General features: G+C 36.5%; 1 protein-coding gene across 1 annotated transcript in view; it reads left to right on the top strand.

The window, feature by feature from the left end:
• Window positions 1-16,296, top strand: part of RBBP8 (RB binding protein 8, endonuclease) — an 89,031-nt gene that overhangs the window by 48,402 nt on the left and 24,333 nt on the right. Inside the window, 6 exon segments of the mRNA XM_014588986.2 lie at window positions 4,666-4,778; window positions 6,347-6,497; window positions 6,500-7,231; window positions 7,315-7,441; window positions 11,443-11,531; window positions 15,032-15,146. Of these exon segments, the coding sequence (XP_014444472.1) occupies window positions 4,666-4,778; window positions 6,347-6,497; window positions 6,500-7,231; window positions 7,315-7,441; window positions 11,443-11,531; window positions 15,032-15,146 (1,327 nt within the window).

Raw genomic sequence — 16,296 nt, 5'->3', positions numbered from 1 at the left:
ATTCTTGAAATATGGATTGAGTAGAAACTTAGGAAAATGAGTAGCTCTAGGGAGGCAGATCCAATATGGCCAGCCAGAATCCAGGCCCAGTGACTGAAAAGACCCACCAGATGAGTGTATTAGAGTGCTCATACTCCTCATGGGATGGAGAAATGGAGAAGTAGGGATTGCAGCATAGCCACACCACATAGGGAGTACTTTTCTTCCTCTTCCTCTGGTGCGTGTGCTTGCCCTCTGACAACTAAAAACTTTAGGGATCTGGTTAAAAGATCTGGATCCCACATAGCCTACCACATTTTAAATCCCAGCCTCAGCAGTTTATAAAATATACCAGGCACATGTGCTTGCATGCCTCAACTCCCAACAGGATGGATAAATGGAGGAGGGAGATCATGGGGTGGGGGCGGAGGAGGCATGAGAGGGGGGTTCTCACACACACTTTGTCTCTCTCCTCTCCCCCACCATTTCTCTGGTGAGTACATATGCCCTCTGGTAATAAAAAAAGAAAAGGAAAATTAAGGAAGTAGTGATAGCATAGAGGAGCTTATCAACCCTCTTCCCTTCCTCCTCTCTCTTGTCCCATGCCTCCATTCCATCTAAGAAAAGACCTAAACTGTTAGGTTGATTTTATAATTTGTTAAATCTTTTTTTTGACATCCTTTAAACTGGGCTTTGATTTGGAAGACAGGCTGAATTCTTGGGACTACCAAGAACTTCCAATCCAGTTAGACATAATTCTTAGGAATTGGATCACAGATTAACCCTATGATTTCCTTTTCTTATTTTAGTACTTTTTAATCAAATAAGTTTACTTTTTTCCCTTAATCCCTAGAAAATAGAAAATTTATATTTTTTAATACTAAGGAAAAATTCTGTTTTGATACAGCTTTATCAAAGTATTCCTTTGCTATATTTGATGAATATAGACATGTGCTTTTATAAAGTTGTAGTGCCATTGAATCCCTAAATATTGAATTGGTTTTTCATTATATTTGGATTTTTTTTTGCCCTTCCTAGTTTTCAATCTACCTTCAAGTGATAATGGGAAGTTTTTAACCTTCAAATATGTTTTTATGGTTTCTAATTCTCTCCTATCCATAAATGTGCTAAGTAAGTACTTTAAACCCCAAATATCTGAAGACTTGCCAGGGCCACCAGTGGCATGGTGGTTAAGGCAATTGAATACTACATGTCTGACTGCAGGTTTGAGTACCAGACCCAGTGACTTAGGGTGGATGTATGTGCATGCCCAAAATTCCAAGAAGAAGATGAAGGAGAAGAGATTGCAGTGTGGTTGCCTCTCCTGGTCAGGAGGGTGCTTTCTCACCCTCCCCCATCTCTCTCTGGCTGCCCAAGGTTTATATCCTGGCCAGCAGCATCTGCATCACCTTTAAAGTTTGTTAGGGATACTAAGGTACTGAATTTGAAAATTTTGTTTGTGTTTTAGGTTTTTGCCATAGGACACATGCACTTGCCACAGAGACAAAGAGAGGGAAAGTGAGAAATTACCCCTAAGGGGAGATAACCATGCTATCTTCCCTTTTCCTCCATTTCACCTCTCCACATTTTGAGTATGCATGCATGTGCACACACACGCACATGCACACCATGATTTTCAAGTCTCCAGGTCCAGGACTCTTTAACTGCTGTCTACCATGTGGGAGTCTAGCACCTTAACCACCATGGCACCTGCTGGCCCTAAATTTGCTTTTTAATAAGACTCTCAGTTGACTTACATGCATGTTAAAGTTTAAGAAGTGCCACCCTCTGAGAAATCCATTTAAAAACTTCTTCAGACTCCCAGAATATTCAGACAATAAGCCATTTTAAACCTGAGGTGTATCCTGGTGTGTTCAGGAAATCTATGCACTAAACCCATCTCCTAGACTCCCAAAATTTTCAGAGAAGAAGTCATTTTAAAGGTGAGGTGTGTCTTGGCATGTCCAGGAAAGCTATGCTCTAAACCCTTCTCCTAGACTCCCAAAATATTCAGACAACACTGTGAAGGAGAGATTTTTGTCACAGAATGACCAGAAACAACTGCAGAGGCACAAGAAACATGAAAAACCAAGAAAATTTCTCTCCCCTAATGGAAAAGAACAATCCCTCATTATCCACAGACAGTACAGCAGAATTCATGGAAATGTCTGATAGAGACTTCAGAATATTCATCGTGACAAAACTAAATGAGATGCAAGGACTGAGAGACAGTGAACTCCAGAAGATGCAAGAGAAAAGAGACAAGTTCTAGGAGGTGTTAAAGTTCTGTCATGATCTGAAAGAGGAAATACACACCAAATAGAGAATCAAAAAAAGAATCAAATGGAGCTACTAGAGATGAAGGCTGCCATTCAGGAAATCAAAACCTCCCTCGAAAGTATTCAAAACAAGTTAGTCCATGCAGAAGATTGAATCTTGGATGTTGAAGGCAAAATCTTTGATCTAGAAAAAACAACTAAAAAAACTGAGAAAATAACCTGCAAAAATGAGAATACTGTGCGAGAAATACTAGACAGCATTAAGTGCCCAAACATCTGGATGATTGGTATCCCAGAAGGTGAGGAAACTAATAAGAGCATTGATAATCTATTCCATAAAATCTTGGAAGAAAACTTTCCAAATCCAGAGAAGCATTCAAATATCCAGACCCAAGAAATACAAAGGACCCCTAATAAAATCAAACCAAGAAGGTCTTCTCCAAGGCACATCATAGCCAGACTGGTCAAATTTACAGTCAGACAAGATACTAAAATTGACAAGAGAGAAACATCAGGTAACTTGTAAAAGTTATCCCATCAGGCTAACCTCAGATGTCTCATCAGAAACAACACAAGCAAGGAAAGAATGGGAACATATATTCAAAGTGTTAAGTGAAAAACAGTTTCAACCAAATATACTATACCCAGCAAGATTATCTTTCATATGGAAAAAAAGAATAAAAACATTCTTAGATAAATAAGACCTGAAAGAATTTGCCAGTAGCAGACCCACTCTTCAAGAAGTTCCAAAAGGAGTGTTTGACCAGTAAAACTAAAGACACATACAGAAATAAGAAAACAAAAGACAACCAAAAAAACAACCAAAATTTAATGCTAGGGACAAGAAATATCAATAACAATGTTGAATGTTAACTTCCAGGGTTTAAACGGAAAGATTGGACCACAGCAACACTGCATGAATTTATTTGAACATGAGACTGAATTGGCGTAATAGAATTTTATGACTTTTGAGTAAAACATTACTGATTTTTTTTACCATGTTTTGTTTTCCCAATTTAAACATTTTACTTTCTTTTGAGTTGTTGATAGGTTCAGCAATTTGTTAAATTTTTTTTCTTGTTTGTTTCTTTAAATGGAAGCATAAACTTTTCTTTCTTCCTGACCCCTCTGGAATTGGAAAATATTTGGAGTATTCTTATTTGTGGCAGAATAGTTATTTGCACAAGTTCAATAATACCTGTTGCTTTGAATCAGAAATTGGAAATACTCATTATTGGACAGGTCTTTGACTGGAATGTCATATCTGAAGATTAAACCAGAAAACTATGGAACTAAGGTAGATCTCAGGTAAGCTAACAGAAGCTCTTGGAAAGATGGCCTGGCACCATAAACAGTTCTGCCTGGCAGAGAGGATTTCCAATTATAACATAAAATAACCTGGACTTTTCTAGCCCAGCATTGTAATCAGTAGAGATTGCAAAAGAACAACCACACCAGAGGATTATTTTGAGAAAGATTTTGAAGGAAGAAAAAGAGACTGATCTTTGCTAGCAGATGGTATATCACAGAATACTTGGCAGGGCTGAATTGATGTGTATGTGTGACTAGTGTGCTCGGCATTTGCTTTTCAACAATTTGAGTAATTGACATGTAAATATTTTCTCAAAAATATTTAAAACCGTACTGTCTCTGTTATAGAGTCACAAATAAAAGTATACAAAACTATAAGAAATGTTTTGAACATTATTTTTAAAATTCAGTATTTTGAAATTTTGAAAGTTGCTTATTAACTGTCAAGAACTATGGAGTATGAGTTAAAAGTTTTTAATATGTAAAGTAAATGTGTAAAAATGTAAAAATAAATAAAAGTGAAAAAATAAAATACAAAAAATTTTTAAAAATAACTCTTCTTCTATTATCATAAACATCCATCTCTATTCCCTTTGCCTCATCTTAATAATACTGTTTTTGGAGGTTTTTTTAATGCCAATACTAGAATATACTTATATAAAATAATAAAATATAGATACTTTTCTCTTTAAACTTAAAATTTGTTTCAGTTTTTTTAGTGTGATGAAATTTACATAAAATTGACCATTTTAAAGTGGGATTTAGTACATTGTGTTATGCAACTAGATGCTCTGTCTAGTTCCTTAAGTTTTGTTACCCACAAAAGAAAATTTTATATTCATTACATATTCAGTCCCCATTGCCCCATCTCCACAGTCTTTGATACCCACCTATCTGCTTTTTATCCTTGTATATATACCTATTATGGATATTTAATGAAAGTGGAATTATATATTTTTTGGCCTTTGAACGTGTCTTCTTTTACTTAGTGTATTTTTAAAGTTTATCCACATCATAGCATATGTCAGTATTTTTATCTTTGTAAGGGTGAATAATACTTCATTGCATGAGTGTGTTTCATATTTTACTATTGAAGGAATCTCAAGGTCCCATGAGCCCTCTTGCTGATGAGCTCTACCACTGTTTGGAAGGAGATCATAAGAAACGGCCAGTTGAGGAATCCACAAGAAATAGTGAAAATAGTTTAAGGTAATTTGGGGTGCTTTGTTCAAAATATATAAGCTGTTAATAAGCTCTCATTACAGTCACTTTCATATAATTAAACCATTTCTCTCCCTCAGCATGTAGTTTATTATCCTGATTATAATAACTTTTATTCATTTATTTTTGGAGAGGTTTTTGCTATAGGGTACATGCACTCGCCAGACAGACAGAGAGAAAGGGAGAAATCAACCCCCGGGGGGATGGCCACGCCGCAATCCCTTCTCCCCTCAGGATCTTGGCCGCGCATGCACACGCACTCAGCGTGAGTTTTAAGCCACCGGGTCCAGGATGCAAACTGTGGTCGACTTGGGAGTCCAATGACATAGCCATTACGCCAACTGCTGGTCCCTAATAACTTTTATTTTTAAAAATGTCTCTCTAGGGTGATGAGTTGAGAGGTTTGTTTTCCTTTTAGTAAAGGGGTAGATGTTATTTTTAGATTTTGTATATCTATCAGGCAGTACTTAAGAGCATCCAGTCTTGTTACTCTGCCTCTTTAAAGACCTACATGTACCTTCTGGATTTATACTTCCCAAAATGGGATGTTTTACAAATTTATCTATAAGCTTGGATGAACTTTCAAGATTGTGTTCCATCTCCTTTTATTCTAAGAGGTTTTTGCAATAGGGCGCATGCGCCCTCCTGAGAGACAGGAAGCAAGAAATCACCCCCCCAGAGGAGATGACCATGCCACATTCTCTTCTCTTCCATTCTTCTCTCAGGATTTTGGGCACACATGCACACATGCCTGCATGAGTTTTAAGCTAGGACTCAAACCTCAGTAGACTATGGGAGTCCACAGACAACCTTTGCACCATCTGCTGGTCCCGCATCCATCTCATTTTTACTAATTCCAAAATATCTGTTAAATAATAGTACCTATATTCATGCAGTGTTTTTTAATTTTTAAAGGACTTGTAGTTTTAAATAAATATAACACATCTCATCTGTCTTCATAGTAACTTATTAAAGTAGATGTTATCACCCCATTTTTTTTTTAACAGCTGACACAAATGCAGGTCAAGAGAGGTTAAATGTCTTATAAAGGGCCAAGTAACCATTAAGTGCGAGAGGCAGAGCATCTACACAGCCCACATCTTCAAGCCTAAACCCGGTGTTCTTTCTACAGCCACGTCCTCTTCTAGAGACAGCTGGGTCTTAATTTATGTTAAATTCTGTATCATAAGAATTTTGTTTCTGAGGGTTATTCATTACAAGATTTCTTAACAATGGTAGTTTTAGCTCCTCATTAGAATTTATTAAAATATGATTTTCTTATATAATGAAGTTATTTAAATTATTTAGGAAAAAATTATATAGATTGGAATATTATGATATTTAGACATGTTTGCTATATCATTTTCTTCTGCTTTTTAATCAGCCAAATAAAAAGCCAACTTTACCCTATATTAAATGATTAATCATCTTCCTTTAGTAGGTAGATAAGATATTACTATTAATTTTGTATTAACAAAGGTCTTCTCATGTTTATTTTTCAGTTTGTACCCTATTTGTTTAGTAGGAAAAAAAGTCTTATTATTCTTTTTATTTAGATTTTCAGATTCTACTTCAAAGACTTCCTCTCAAGAAGAATTGACTACTCGGGTGACATCTCCTGTATTTGGAGCTACCTCTAATATAAAAAGTTGTTTAGGTTTGAATACAAGTTTATCCCCTTCTCTTTTAGATACTGGGGAAAAAAAAGCCATCTGAAAATAGCCCCTTTGAGCAACACTTGTATTTCTAGAGCAGAGAAAGCCAGATCAAAATCTGAAGATAATGCTCTTTTCACATGTCATAGTGTTGAGTCTGAAGTAAACAAGATCATTAGCTACTCATCTTCTTATAAGCAGATTCTTAGAAATATAAGTGAATCCATAAGTGAACAGAATAGTACTGATGCCATGAAAGATGCTATTACTGATAAACATTTGGTGCCCTTGAAATCAGTGGGGAGCAGAACATCCAAAAGGAAGAAAACTGAGGAAGAAAGTGAACATGACATAAGCTCCCCTCAAGGTTCTTTTGATAAAGAAAATGCTTTTCCTTTTCCAATGGATAATCAGTTTTCCATGAATGGGGACAATATGATGGATAAGCCTCTGGATCTTTCTGATCGATGTTCAGCTATTCAGCGTCAAGAGAAAAGCCAAGGCAGTGAGACCCCTAAAAACAGATTTAGACAAGTGACTCTCTATGAGACTCTGAAGCCCATTTCAAAGGGTTCTTCAAGCCGTAAGGCCTTGGGTGGGAGCTGCGTGTTACCCAGAGATCCCCCTGAGGAGTCCTGTTTACAGGAGTGCATCCTTCAGTCCTTAAGTAAATCCTCTCCAGACAGTAAAACACCATTACAAATAAAAGAAGAAAATCCTGTCTTCAAAATCCCTCTATGTCCACGTGAAAGTTTGGAGGCAGAAAATTTTTTAGATGATATGAAGGTTTGTATTTAAATGTTCAAAGATTTTGAGTAAAGTGGTTATTTGTGATTTCATCTGGATGCTAGTAATTGTTTCTGTTTTAGGGTGCTAGTTCTCATGAGCCAATAAAATTAAAACCCAGGTCAATCCATGGAGGGTGTGAACTTGCATCCGTTCTTCAGTTAAATCCATGTAGAATTGCTAAAACAAAATCTCTACAAAACAACCAAGGTTTGTACACTATAGATGGGATTTCCACCCTCTTTTAATGACTTTAAATTTGGTATTACATTTTTTGAATCAATTGTATTGTTTTGTAAAAAGTCTTATTTCTTGCTGTTTGTTTCTGTGTTCCCAGGATGATTTTTATTGATTTCCTTCTACCTGTAATTTTTTTCCTGCTCTTACGCCTTTTGAAAAACATGAATTGAGGTTTTTTTTAGTTTTTATTCTACATTTTATTTATTTACTGATAGGAAAAGAGAGATTGATTTTTTTTTTTTTTTGAGAAGTTTTTGCTATAGCATATGTGTGCTAAACAGAAATACAGAGAGACAGACAGAAAGTGAGAAATCACTTCTTGGGGGGGTGGGGGGGTGGCCATGCTGCAGTCCCTCCTCCTCCATTCTGCTCTTGGGATCTTGGGCACACACACATATGTACCTGGCATGAGTTTAAGCCACCGGGTCTGGGACTCAAACCGCAGTCGACTACCTAGGAGTCCAGCAACATAACTATTATGCCATCTGCTGGTCCCCTGAGAGAGATCAATTTTTGACAAGTTCTTGCCATGTCAGGATCCTCCTGACTTGGCCTCCCAGCTAGCTAGACCTGCAGGTGTGCTTTGCTGCACCCAGCCCATTTACTTTGGGCCAGAAACTAAACCCAGGGCTTACATGTTGCATCAACCTCCAAGAAGTGCTGTTTTAGCAGTGTGTGCCACTGCAGCTGAGCCTGAATCAAGACCTTTTGACATCTACTTTTTTAGGGTACTGTGGATTTACTTATTTTACATAGTTATTCGGTATTTTCTTTTTCAAACTTGTTTTTATTTATTTTAAAATTTGGTATAAGGTGTATTGCACTCATCAGAGGAAAAGAGAGGGGAAATGAGAAAGCATCCCCAGGATGCTGAAGTCCCTTTTCTATTCTCCTCTTGGCATTTTTGGGCATGCATATACACGTGCCTGGCATGTTTTTCAAGTCACTGGGTCTGGCACTCATACCACACAGTCAGCCATGTGGGAATCAGCAACATTAACCACCATGCCACTTGACTGACCCTAAAACCTTTTTAAAAAATGTAAATTATACAGAATTTTAAAATATAAAAATTAGACTTGTCATTATCTAAATCTTGTCTCTCCATAGGTATTTCTTTGTATTTATATGTATATCTGTAAACACGTACAAATACACATTTATGTAGCTTTTAAAACTTCTTGTTTGAAAACATTGTTTGCCCTACTATTACATGAATTTGTTCATAATTTTGCTGTGTTTAAAAGTAGTCCTTTTGAAAAAAAAATAATAGTCCTAGTAGTTCTTTTGTTTTTTCAGCTACTAAACATTTTTATAGTTTATGGATAGTATTTTTCCTTTTATTTATCATTGGCAAGTTATTCCTCTATTATGGATTTATTCTCCTTTTCTCCTCAAGCACATTCTTTAGGCTTTTTTTTGTTTTTTGGGGGGTTTTTTGTTGTTGTTTTTGCCAGTAAGGGTTTCTACTTCTGTATGAAAACTTTTTTCATCCTTATTTTTTAGCTTTTTTTATTATTGATTTTGTTATTACAATATACCTGCTTAACCTTTCACAATCTACTCAAGAGTTAATATTTTATCACTTCGTGTTCTGTAAATACTTTTATTTTTAAATAATTATTTTATTTCATTTATTATCATTATTTTTTGTTTAATTTGACCAGAAAGAAAAAGAGGGAGAGAAAGGGAAAGTAGGAAAGCAAGGCTCCAGGTCCAGGACTCAAATCATGGTCGGCCATGCACCTTAACCACCACGCCACCTGCTGGCCCCTGTAAATACTTTTTGTAATTGTCATGTATCGTATCTACATACATTGATATCCCTGTCAGATAATGTTAAAACTTTAAAAAGAATTTTTTTTATTGAAAATATAAATTATAGGGAACCAGCAGTTAGCATAATGGCTATGTCGCTGGACTCCCATGTAGTCGACTGCGGTTCACGTCCCGGACCTGGTGGCTTAAAACCCATGCCGGGCACGTGTGCGTGCATGTCCAAAATCCCGAGAGGAGAATGGAGGAGAAGGGATTGCGGCGTGGCCAACCCCTCTGGGGGGTGATTTCTCACTTTCTGTCTCTCTGTCTGTCTCTGTCTGGTGAGCGCACACACCCTATAGTAAGAAAAAAAACCTCTCAAAAAAAAAAAAGAAAAAATATAAATTATATACTTTAAAAATTACCCATTAAAGTGTCCAAATTCAGGGCTTGTCCCATAGTCTAATGGTTAAGGAAATGTGATCCCACATGGTTGACTGCATGGTCAAGTCCCAGACCTGGCCACTTGAGAAACATACCAGGCAGGTGCGCATACCTGCCCCAAATCTCAAAAGGATAGAGAATTGGAAGAGAAGGGATTGCAGCATGACCGTGCCCTGTAGTGCCTGGATAGGGAACTTTCTCCTCTTCCTCTCTTTTTCTCTCTCTGGCAAGCACATGTGCCTTTTGACATATTAAAAAAAAATTTTTTAATAGTGTCTAAGTTCATTGGTTTTGGTATCCTCATAGAGTGTACAAATCATTACTATAGAATAAATTTAGCACATTTTTATCATGCTCTGTTCCCCCTTCCTGCTCCCTATTCCTAATCTACTTTGTGTCTTTGTAGATTTGCCTATTCTGGAGTTTTCATATAAATGTAATTCAATATATGCTGTTGTGACTTATTTCACTCAGCATAATATTTTCAATTTTTACCATATTATAGTGTATGTCAGTATTTCATTCTTATTTTATTGTTGAATAACCTTTCATTGAATCAGAATACCATGTTTATTCATCAGTTGATAGTCACTTAAGGTTTTACATTTTGCTATTATGAATAATGCTGCTATGAACATTCACATATGTTTTATGTGAATGTATGTTTTTATTTCCCTTGTGTTATATTTTGGAGTAGAATTGCTGAGCTGTATGCCAACTCTTATGTTTAACCTTTTGAGGGGCTGCTTAAATGATTTTCAAAGTAGCTGTACTACTCCCACAAGCAGTGTGAGAAGATTCTATTTTCTCTATATCCTCACTAATACTTGCTATCTTTTTTTCTTTTTTGGAATGGGGTTTGTACATGTGCCAGACAGAGAGAGAAGTCATTCCTAAAAATGGCCACACTATAATCACTTCTCCTCCAGTCTTAGGATTTAGGGTACACACCCCCACGTGCTCAGCGTGATTTTCAAGCCACCGAGTCTAGGACTCAAACCACGCAGTTGGTCACGTGGAATCCAGAGCTTTAACCTCCATGCCATCTGCTGGCCCTGTTACCTGTCTTTTTTATTCTAACCATCTTGATGGATGTGAAATAGTGTCTCGTTGTGCTTTTGGTTTGCATTTTCCTGATGGCTAATAATGTTGAGCATCTTTCTGAGTGTTTATTAGTTATTTATTTGTCATCTTTAAAGAACTATTTAGATCCTTTGCCTATTAAAAAAAAAAAAATCAGATGTGTACCCTAGCAGGAGAGACAGAGAGAGAAAGGGAAAATGAAAAAGCACGCCCCATGAAAAATGGTCATGTCACAATCCCTTCATCTCTCCCTTTTTGGGATTTTTGGCATGTACACACACATGCCCAGCATGTTTCCAAGGCACCAGGTCCTGGACTTGATCTGTGCAGTCGGTTGTGTAGGATCCAGTCACCTTAACCACCATATCATCAGCTGGCCTACCTTTTGCCCATTTCTTCTTCTTCTTTTTTTTAATCCCACTTTTTCTTTATTAACAATGTGACCTGATAAAATTTTTAAAAGTCTAGACTAGTTTTCCATTATGTTTTACCATTTCCAATTGGGATATTTGTCTTTTTATTATTGTCTTTAGAGAGTTTTTTTTTTTTAATATTCTAGATTCAAGTTCCTTGCCAGACATACAGCTGGCAAAAAATGTTTTCCCATTTTGTGGGAATAAATATTTTAAAGTGGAAAGAATTTTTAATATCACTTTTTAATCACATGTTTTGTTTCCTTATCTAAGATATATCCTTTGAAAATATCCAGTGGAGTGTAGATCCAGGAGCAGATCTTTCTCAGTATAAAATGGATATTACTGTAATAGATACAAAGGTAAGTTAAAGAGTAAAACCAAAGCCTTTTTGGTTCTTCCTCTAGTGAACATTAGTTTCCTTTTTTTGTTTTAATGCTAATGATAGCTTTTTTATTGTAGCAAATTGGAAGGAATATCTGGAGTGTCAGTAATCAAAGAATGCTTAAATATACTGCTATTAAATCTACTAAATGGAATGTTACCATTAAAATTAGGTGTATGATAGTTATGAAATAACATAGGAAAAGTCTTATGTTGAGTGCCAAAACCAAGATACTGAATTACATAGTATTTTTAGAGTATGGATAAAAAATAAACTAAAACTAAATATGCGTATATGTTCAACAAGTAATAATTTTTTTTTTGAGAGGTTTTTTGTTATAGGGCGCGTGCACTCGCCAGACAGACAGATACAGAAAGCGAGAAATTACTTCCTGGGGGGATGGCCATGCCGCAACCCCTTCTCCTCTGTACTCCTCTCGGGATCTTGGGCACACACACGTGCGCCCGGCGTGAGTTTAAGCCACCGGGTCCGGGACTTGAACCGCCGTCGACTACATGGGAGTCCAGCAACATAGCCATTATGCTAACTGCTGGTCCCAATTTTTTAAATGATTTATTGTCAATATTTTCTTTAAAGAATTATATGTACTTAATAATCTATTTTAAACAATGGCTATAAAGACTGCAGAGCAACACTAAGACGTCTTCATGATCTGGAGAATGTAAATGCATTTACACGCACAAATGGTTTACAACAGTATAATATTCTTTTTTAAGAAAATTTTTGCTACAGTAATGAATTTATAGTTGAATTGTATCTTACCAATAATCAAGTAATCTAGTATAGTATTGTAACAATAACATAAATGAAAAATATGAAGTAGTACATCAATGCATATATTCTTTGAGCAAAAAAATAAAAGTCTATGAAATACAAGGGGACTTCAAAAAGTTCATGGAGTAATGAAATTAAAAGTTTGTTTTGCTAAAAAAGTTTTTAAATCCATTCATATCTTTTTCGTAATAGTATTTTCCATGAACTCTTGAAAATCATCTCTGAGAGGAAGAAGCTTAGATCATTTTCTGTCTTCTCATGTTCAGAACTACAAGTCATTAACCAGCATTTACTTTCTCAACAAATGGAAAGTAGTTTGGCAATGATTTTGATGATTTTGACAAAAGCACAGGAAAGAGAGACAGTGTTTTTCAAATTTGTGAGAAGCAGTAAGTAGTTTAAACCCCTGGAGTGAGGAAGTGACAATAGATAATGATGCCACTTCCTAGCTCTAGAGTATTTTATATCCCATTTTCCATGGTCAGTCTTCCACAAACCTGGCCTGGGTCCCAGAAAAAAAAAACAACACACACAATCTTTCTACTTCTGTATTGGCCTGCAGTCCAACTAAGCAAAAGGAAAAGAATGCCTTGGGTCTCCTCTCTCATTAGTTTCCACTTCTGAGTCACTCTGTGACCTTGAAATAATCACATACCTCTAAACATCCATAATTAGTTATTCAGAAATTTTAAAATAAAACAGTAAAACGCAGCACTTGTGAAACTGACCCAGGTAGTAAGGTTCCTAGTTCTACATCCACAGGCCTTCCTGAGTATGCCAGGCCTGCATGTACCCACGATAGGGGGAGAGCTGAAGTTGGGGGTAGATTGTGACATCAAAACATTATTGGAAGTGCACTTTCTCTCTTATGGAAGAAATTAATGAACTTTAAAAAAAAAACTAAGAATTAAATATGCTCGTTCTTCTAACTTTGTGGTAGTCTTGTGCTTGATAATTACATTTCAGTTCATGATGGACTGCATGTATGACAGTAGTCCCAGAAGATTATAATAGGCTATACCATATAGCCCACGTGTACAGTAGCCTATACCATCTAGGTTTGTAGTTTTTAATTCAGTGATAAAATTACCCAACAATGCATTTCTTAGAATGTATTCCCATGGTTAGGCAACGCATGTCTGTTTTGGAAAGGGTAATAATACTTTCTGACATTAAAAATCTTTACTGAGGAGCTGACCTCCTAGCCTGATGGTTAAAGGAGCTACATTCAAATCCCAACCTTGGCAGCTTGAAAAACATGCTGGACACATTTGCATGCATGCCCAAAGTCTTGACAGGAAGGAGAAAAGAGAAAGAAGGGATTTAAGTATCACCAATATTCTTTGAGCCCTGCTTCCTTTATGAAAAACAATATAGTTTTGGGGCTGGCAGGTGGTAAAGGGCACTGGACTCCCACATGGCCCACTGCGGTTCAAGTGCCGAACCTGAAGGCTTGTTTTCTCACTTTCCCTCTCTCACACTGTCCCTCTCTGGTCAAATTTAAATAAATAAAGTTAAATAAAACAATTCTTTAAAAAAAAAAAAAAGTATCATCTTTAAAAAAAACAAACATTAGTTTTATAATAATGAATAATGCTAGTTCCTTATTCTTTCTTTATTTTTATCAAACTAATATATCATGCATCTTGAGTAGCTTTAAAGTAATATACCATTAAGAAAAAAATTCATTTTCCCAGTTGACTATTTTTTAAAATACTGTGTGTTCTTTTCAATTACTAGAGGGTACATGCACTTGCTAAAGAGAAACAAGCAGCAGACAGAGAGGAGGAGAGGGAGAAAGCATCCCCTGATGGGCATAGTCACTCCACAGTCCTTTCTTTTCCATTTCTCCTTCCTGCTGGGATTTTGGACATGTGCACATACAACCAGTGTATTTTTCAAGCTATGGAGGTTGCGCGGGTGTTAAAATGTTGGAACTAGCTCATTTAACCATTAAGTTATGGAGCCAGCTCCCTCCCCCCAGCCCCATTTATTTTTAATTAAAATTTATGTCCAATCACAGTGTAGGGTACCTCTGAACAGTACTAAAGCCATATGAGAATGCCAGATTTGGATCCTGATTAAATTGGGCATGCTGGGTACACCCACATGCACCTGTAATCTGGCTGACTGGGAGGTTGGGTGAGGATTACAGCATAGCAAAGACCTGTCAAGAGTACCTGTAATGCCCCCCACCATCACCTTGAAAGAAAATAATTTGTTTTAGAAACCAAAATTCATAGAGGAAATACTTTTTTGTCTTGTATCTAGGTTCTATGTAGTTTGAAAAGTTCTCTTTCACTTGGTAGCTTAGTAATAATAAAGTATTTAGCAGTTGCTAGGGTAACAAATAACCATCAAGAAATCCAATTTGATTTTGGTAATTGGAGAAGAAAGGCAAGAACATTTCAACAGAGGTCAATGGTAAGTGGCTCTTCCTTTCTTTGGTAGTAGTCTTTCTTTTTTCAGGTTTGAAAAAGGATGCTTATATAATGAAGCTAAAATATTTCATAGGCAGTAAAACCTTTATCTGTTCCTAAAATATAAAAGGAAATATAATTTATGCTTAAAAGTGCTAAAAATTTATATTACCTATATTTTACCAAAATTGTGTATAATAAGTAAATATAGGCCATAAAGGAAAAACTGGAATTTTAGGGTTTTTTATTAATGTTTATTTAGGATGGCAGTCAGTCAAGATTAGGAGGCGAGACAGTGGACGTGGACTGTACGTTGGTCAGTGAAACAGTGCTTTTAAAAATGAAGAACCAAGAACAGAAAGGAGAAAAAAGTCCAAGTAAGATTTGTTTTTTATCTTAATAAAAATGTGGAGTGAAGTTTTATAGTCATACTATTGTACTGATATACTAATGGCCTTTTCATTGTAAACCAAGGTTTTTTTTCCCAGCTCTGTGAATGTTATGTTCCCCTTAGGAAAGCTTATTTTCAGTAATTCAGAAAAAAGTCTTTCACCAAAATAATTGTATTTGTAAAAGGAATCATGTTACTTTTGGGGGGTCAGCAAACTATAGGTAGCTGTTTTTTGCGGGGGGAGAGGTTTTTGCTATAGGGCATGTGCACTTGCCAGAAAGACAGAGAGAGAGAGAAAGCGAGAAATCACACCCCAGAGGACATGGCCACGCCGCAGTCCTTTCTCCTCCATTCTCTCTGGATCTTAGGCACGCACACACACGTGCCTGGTGTGAGTTTTAACTCACCGGATCCAGGACTCAAACCGCAGTTGATTACATGGGAGTCCAGCGACATAGCCATTACGCCAACTGCTGTTCCCGGTTTTGTACATTTTTATTAGAGCACACCCTCATTCATTCATTTATATGGTTGTAGTTGCTTGCTTGATATAATGGTATAGCTGAGTATTTATTGCAAAGACCTTACAACTCCAAAAGCCTAAAATACATATCTACACCTGTAAGAAAGTTCCCTGATCCTTCATTTTGACCGTTTTTATAAAGGGATATAAAAAGGTCTCTTAAGAGTCCTGTGTTAGAATTATAATTTTCTAAAGCAATTTGATAAGGAAAGAAAGGGGGATTCTACTCAGTAGTTACTAATTAGATTTGCAGATTAGCACTAAGAATAATAGTGTATTTGTAGAGTTACTCTGCATGTTCTGCCACTACTGGTACAAGAATTTGGCCAGATTAGGAGTTTGTCTACAGCCCTTTATAGTGAGAAACTGTTAATTCTTCACCTAAAACTTCACTCTTCCAGGAGGTACAAACAATGGAAGGATTTGCGTTAGCTTAGCAGCATTCCTAACAATAGAGGACTTGACTGGAGAACAGCTAGACTCTAACCCTTATGTGCTGAAGGGTTAGAGTCTTCTACCCAAGGATGTAATGGTAAAAGCCAGGCATTTCCCAATGATCAGTTATTAGAAACTGAGGACATTCAGGCTGTATTTGTGTTTTCTGTTTCCTGCT

The sequence above is a fragment of the Tupaia chinensis genome, unplaced genomic scaffold (assembly GCF_000334495.1).
Source record: "Tupaia chinensis unplaced genomic scaffold, TupChi_1.0 Scaffold000320_2, whole genome shotgun sequence".
NCBI classification, from domain to species: Eukaryota; Metazoa; Chordata; class Mammalia; order Scandentia; family Tupaiidae; genus Tupaia; species Tupaia belangeri.
This window is presented reverse-complemented; position numbering and strand designations above follow the sequence as displayed.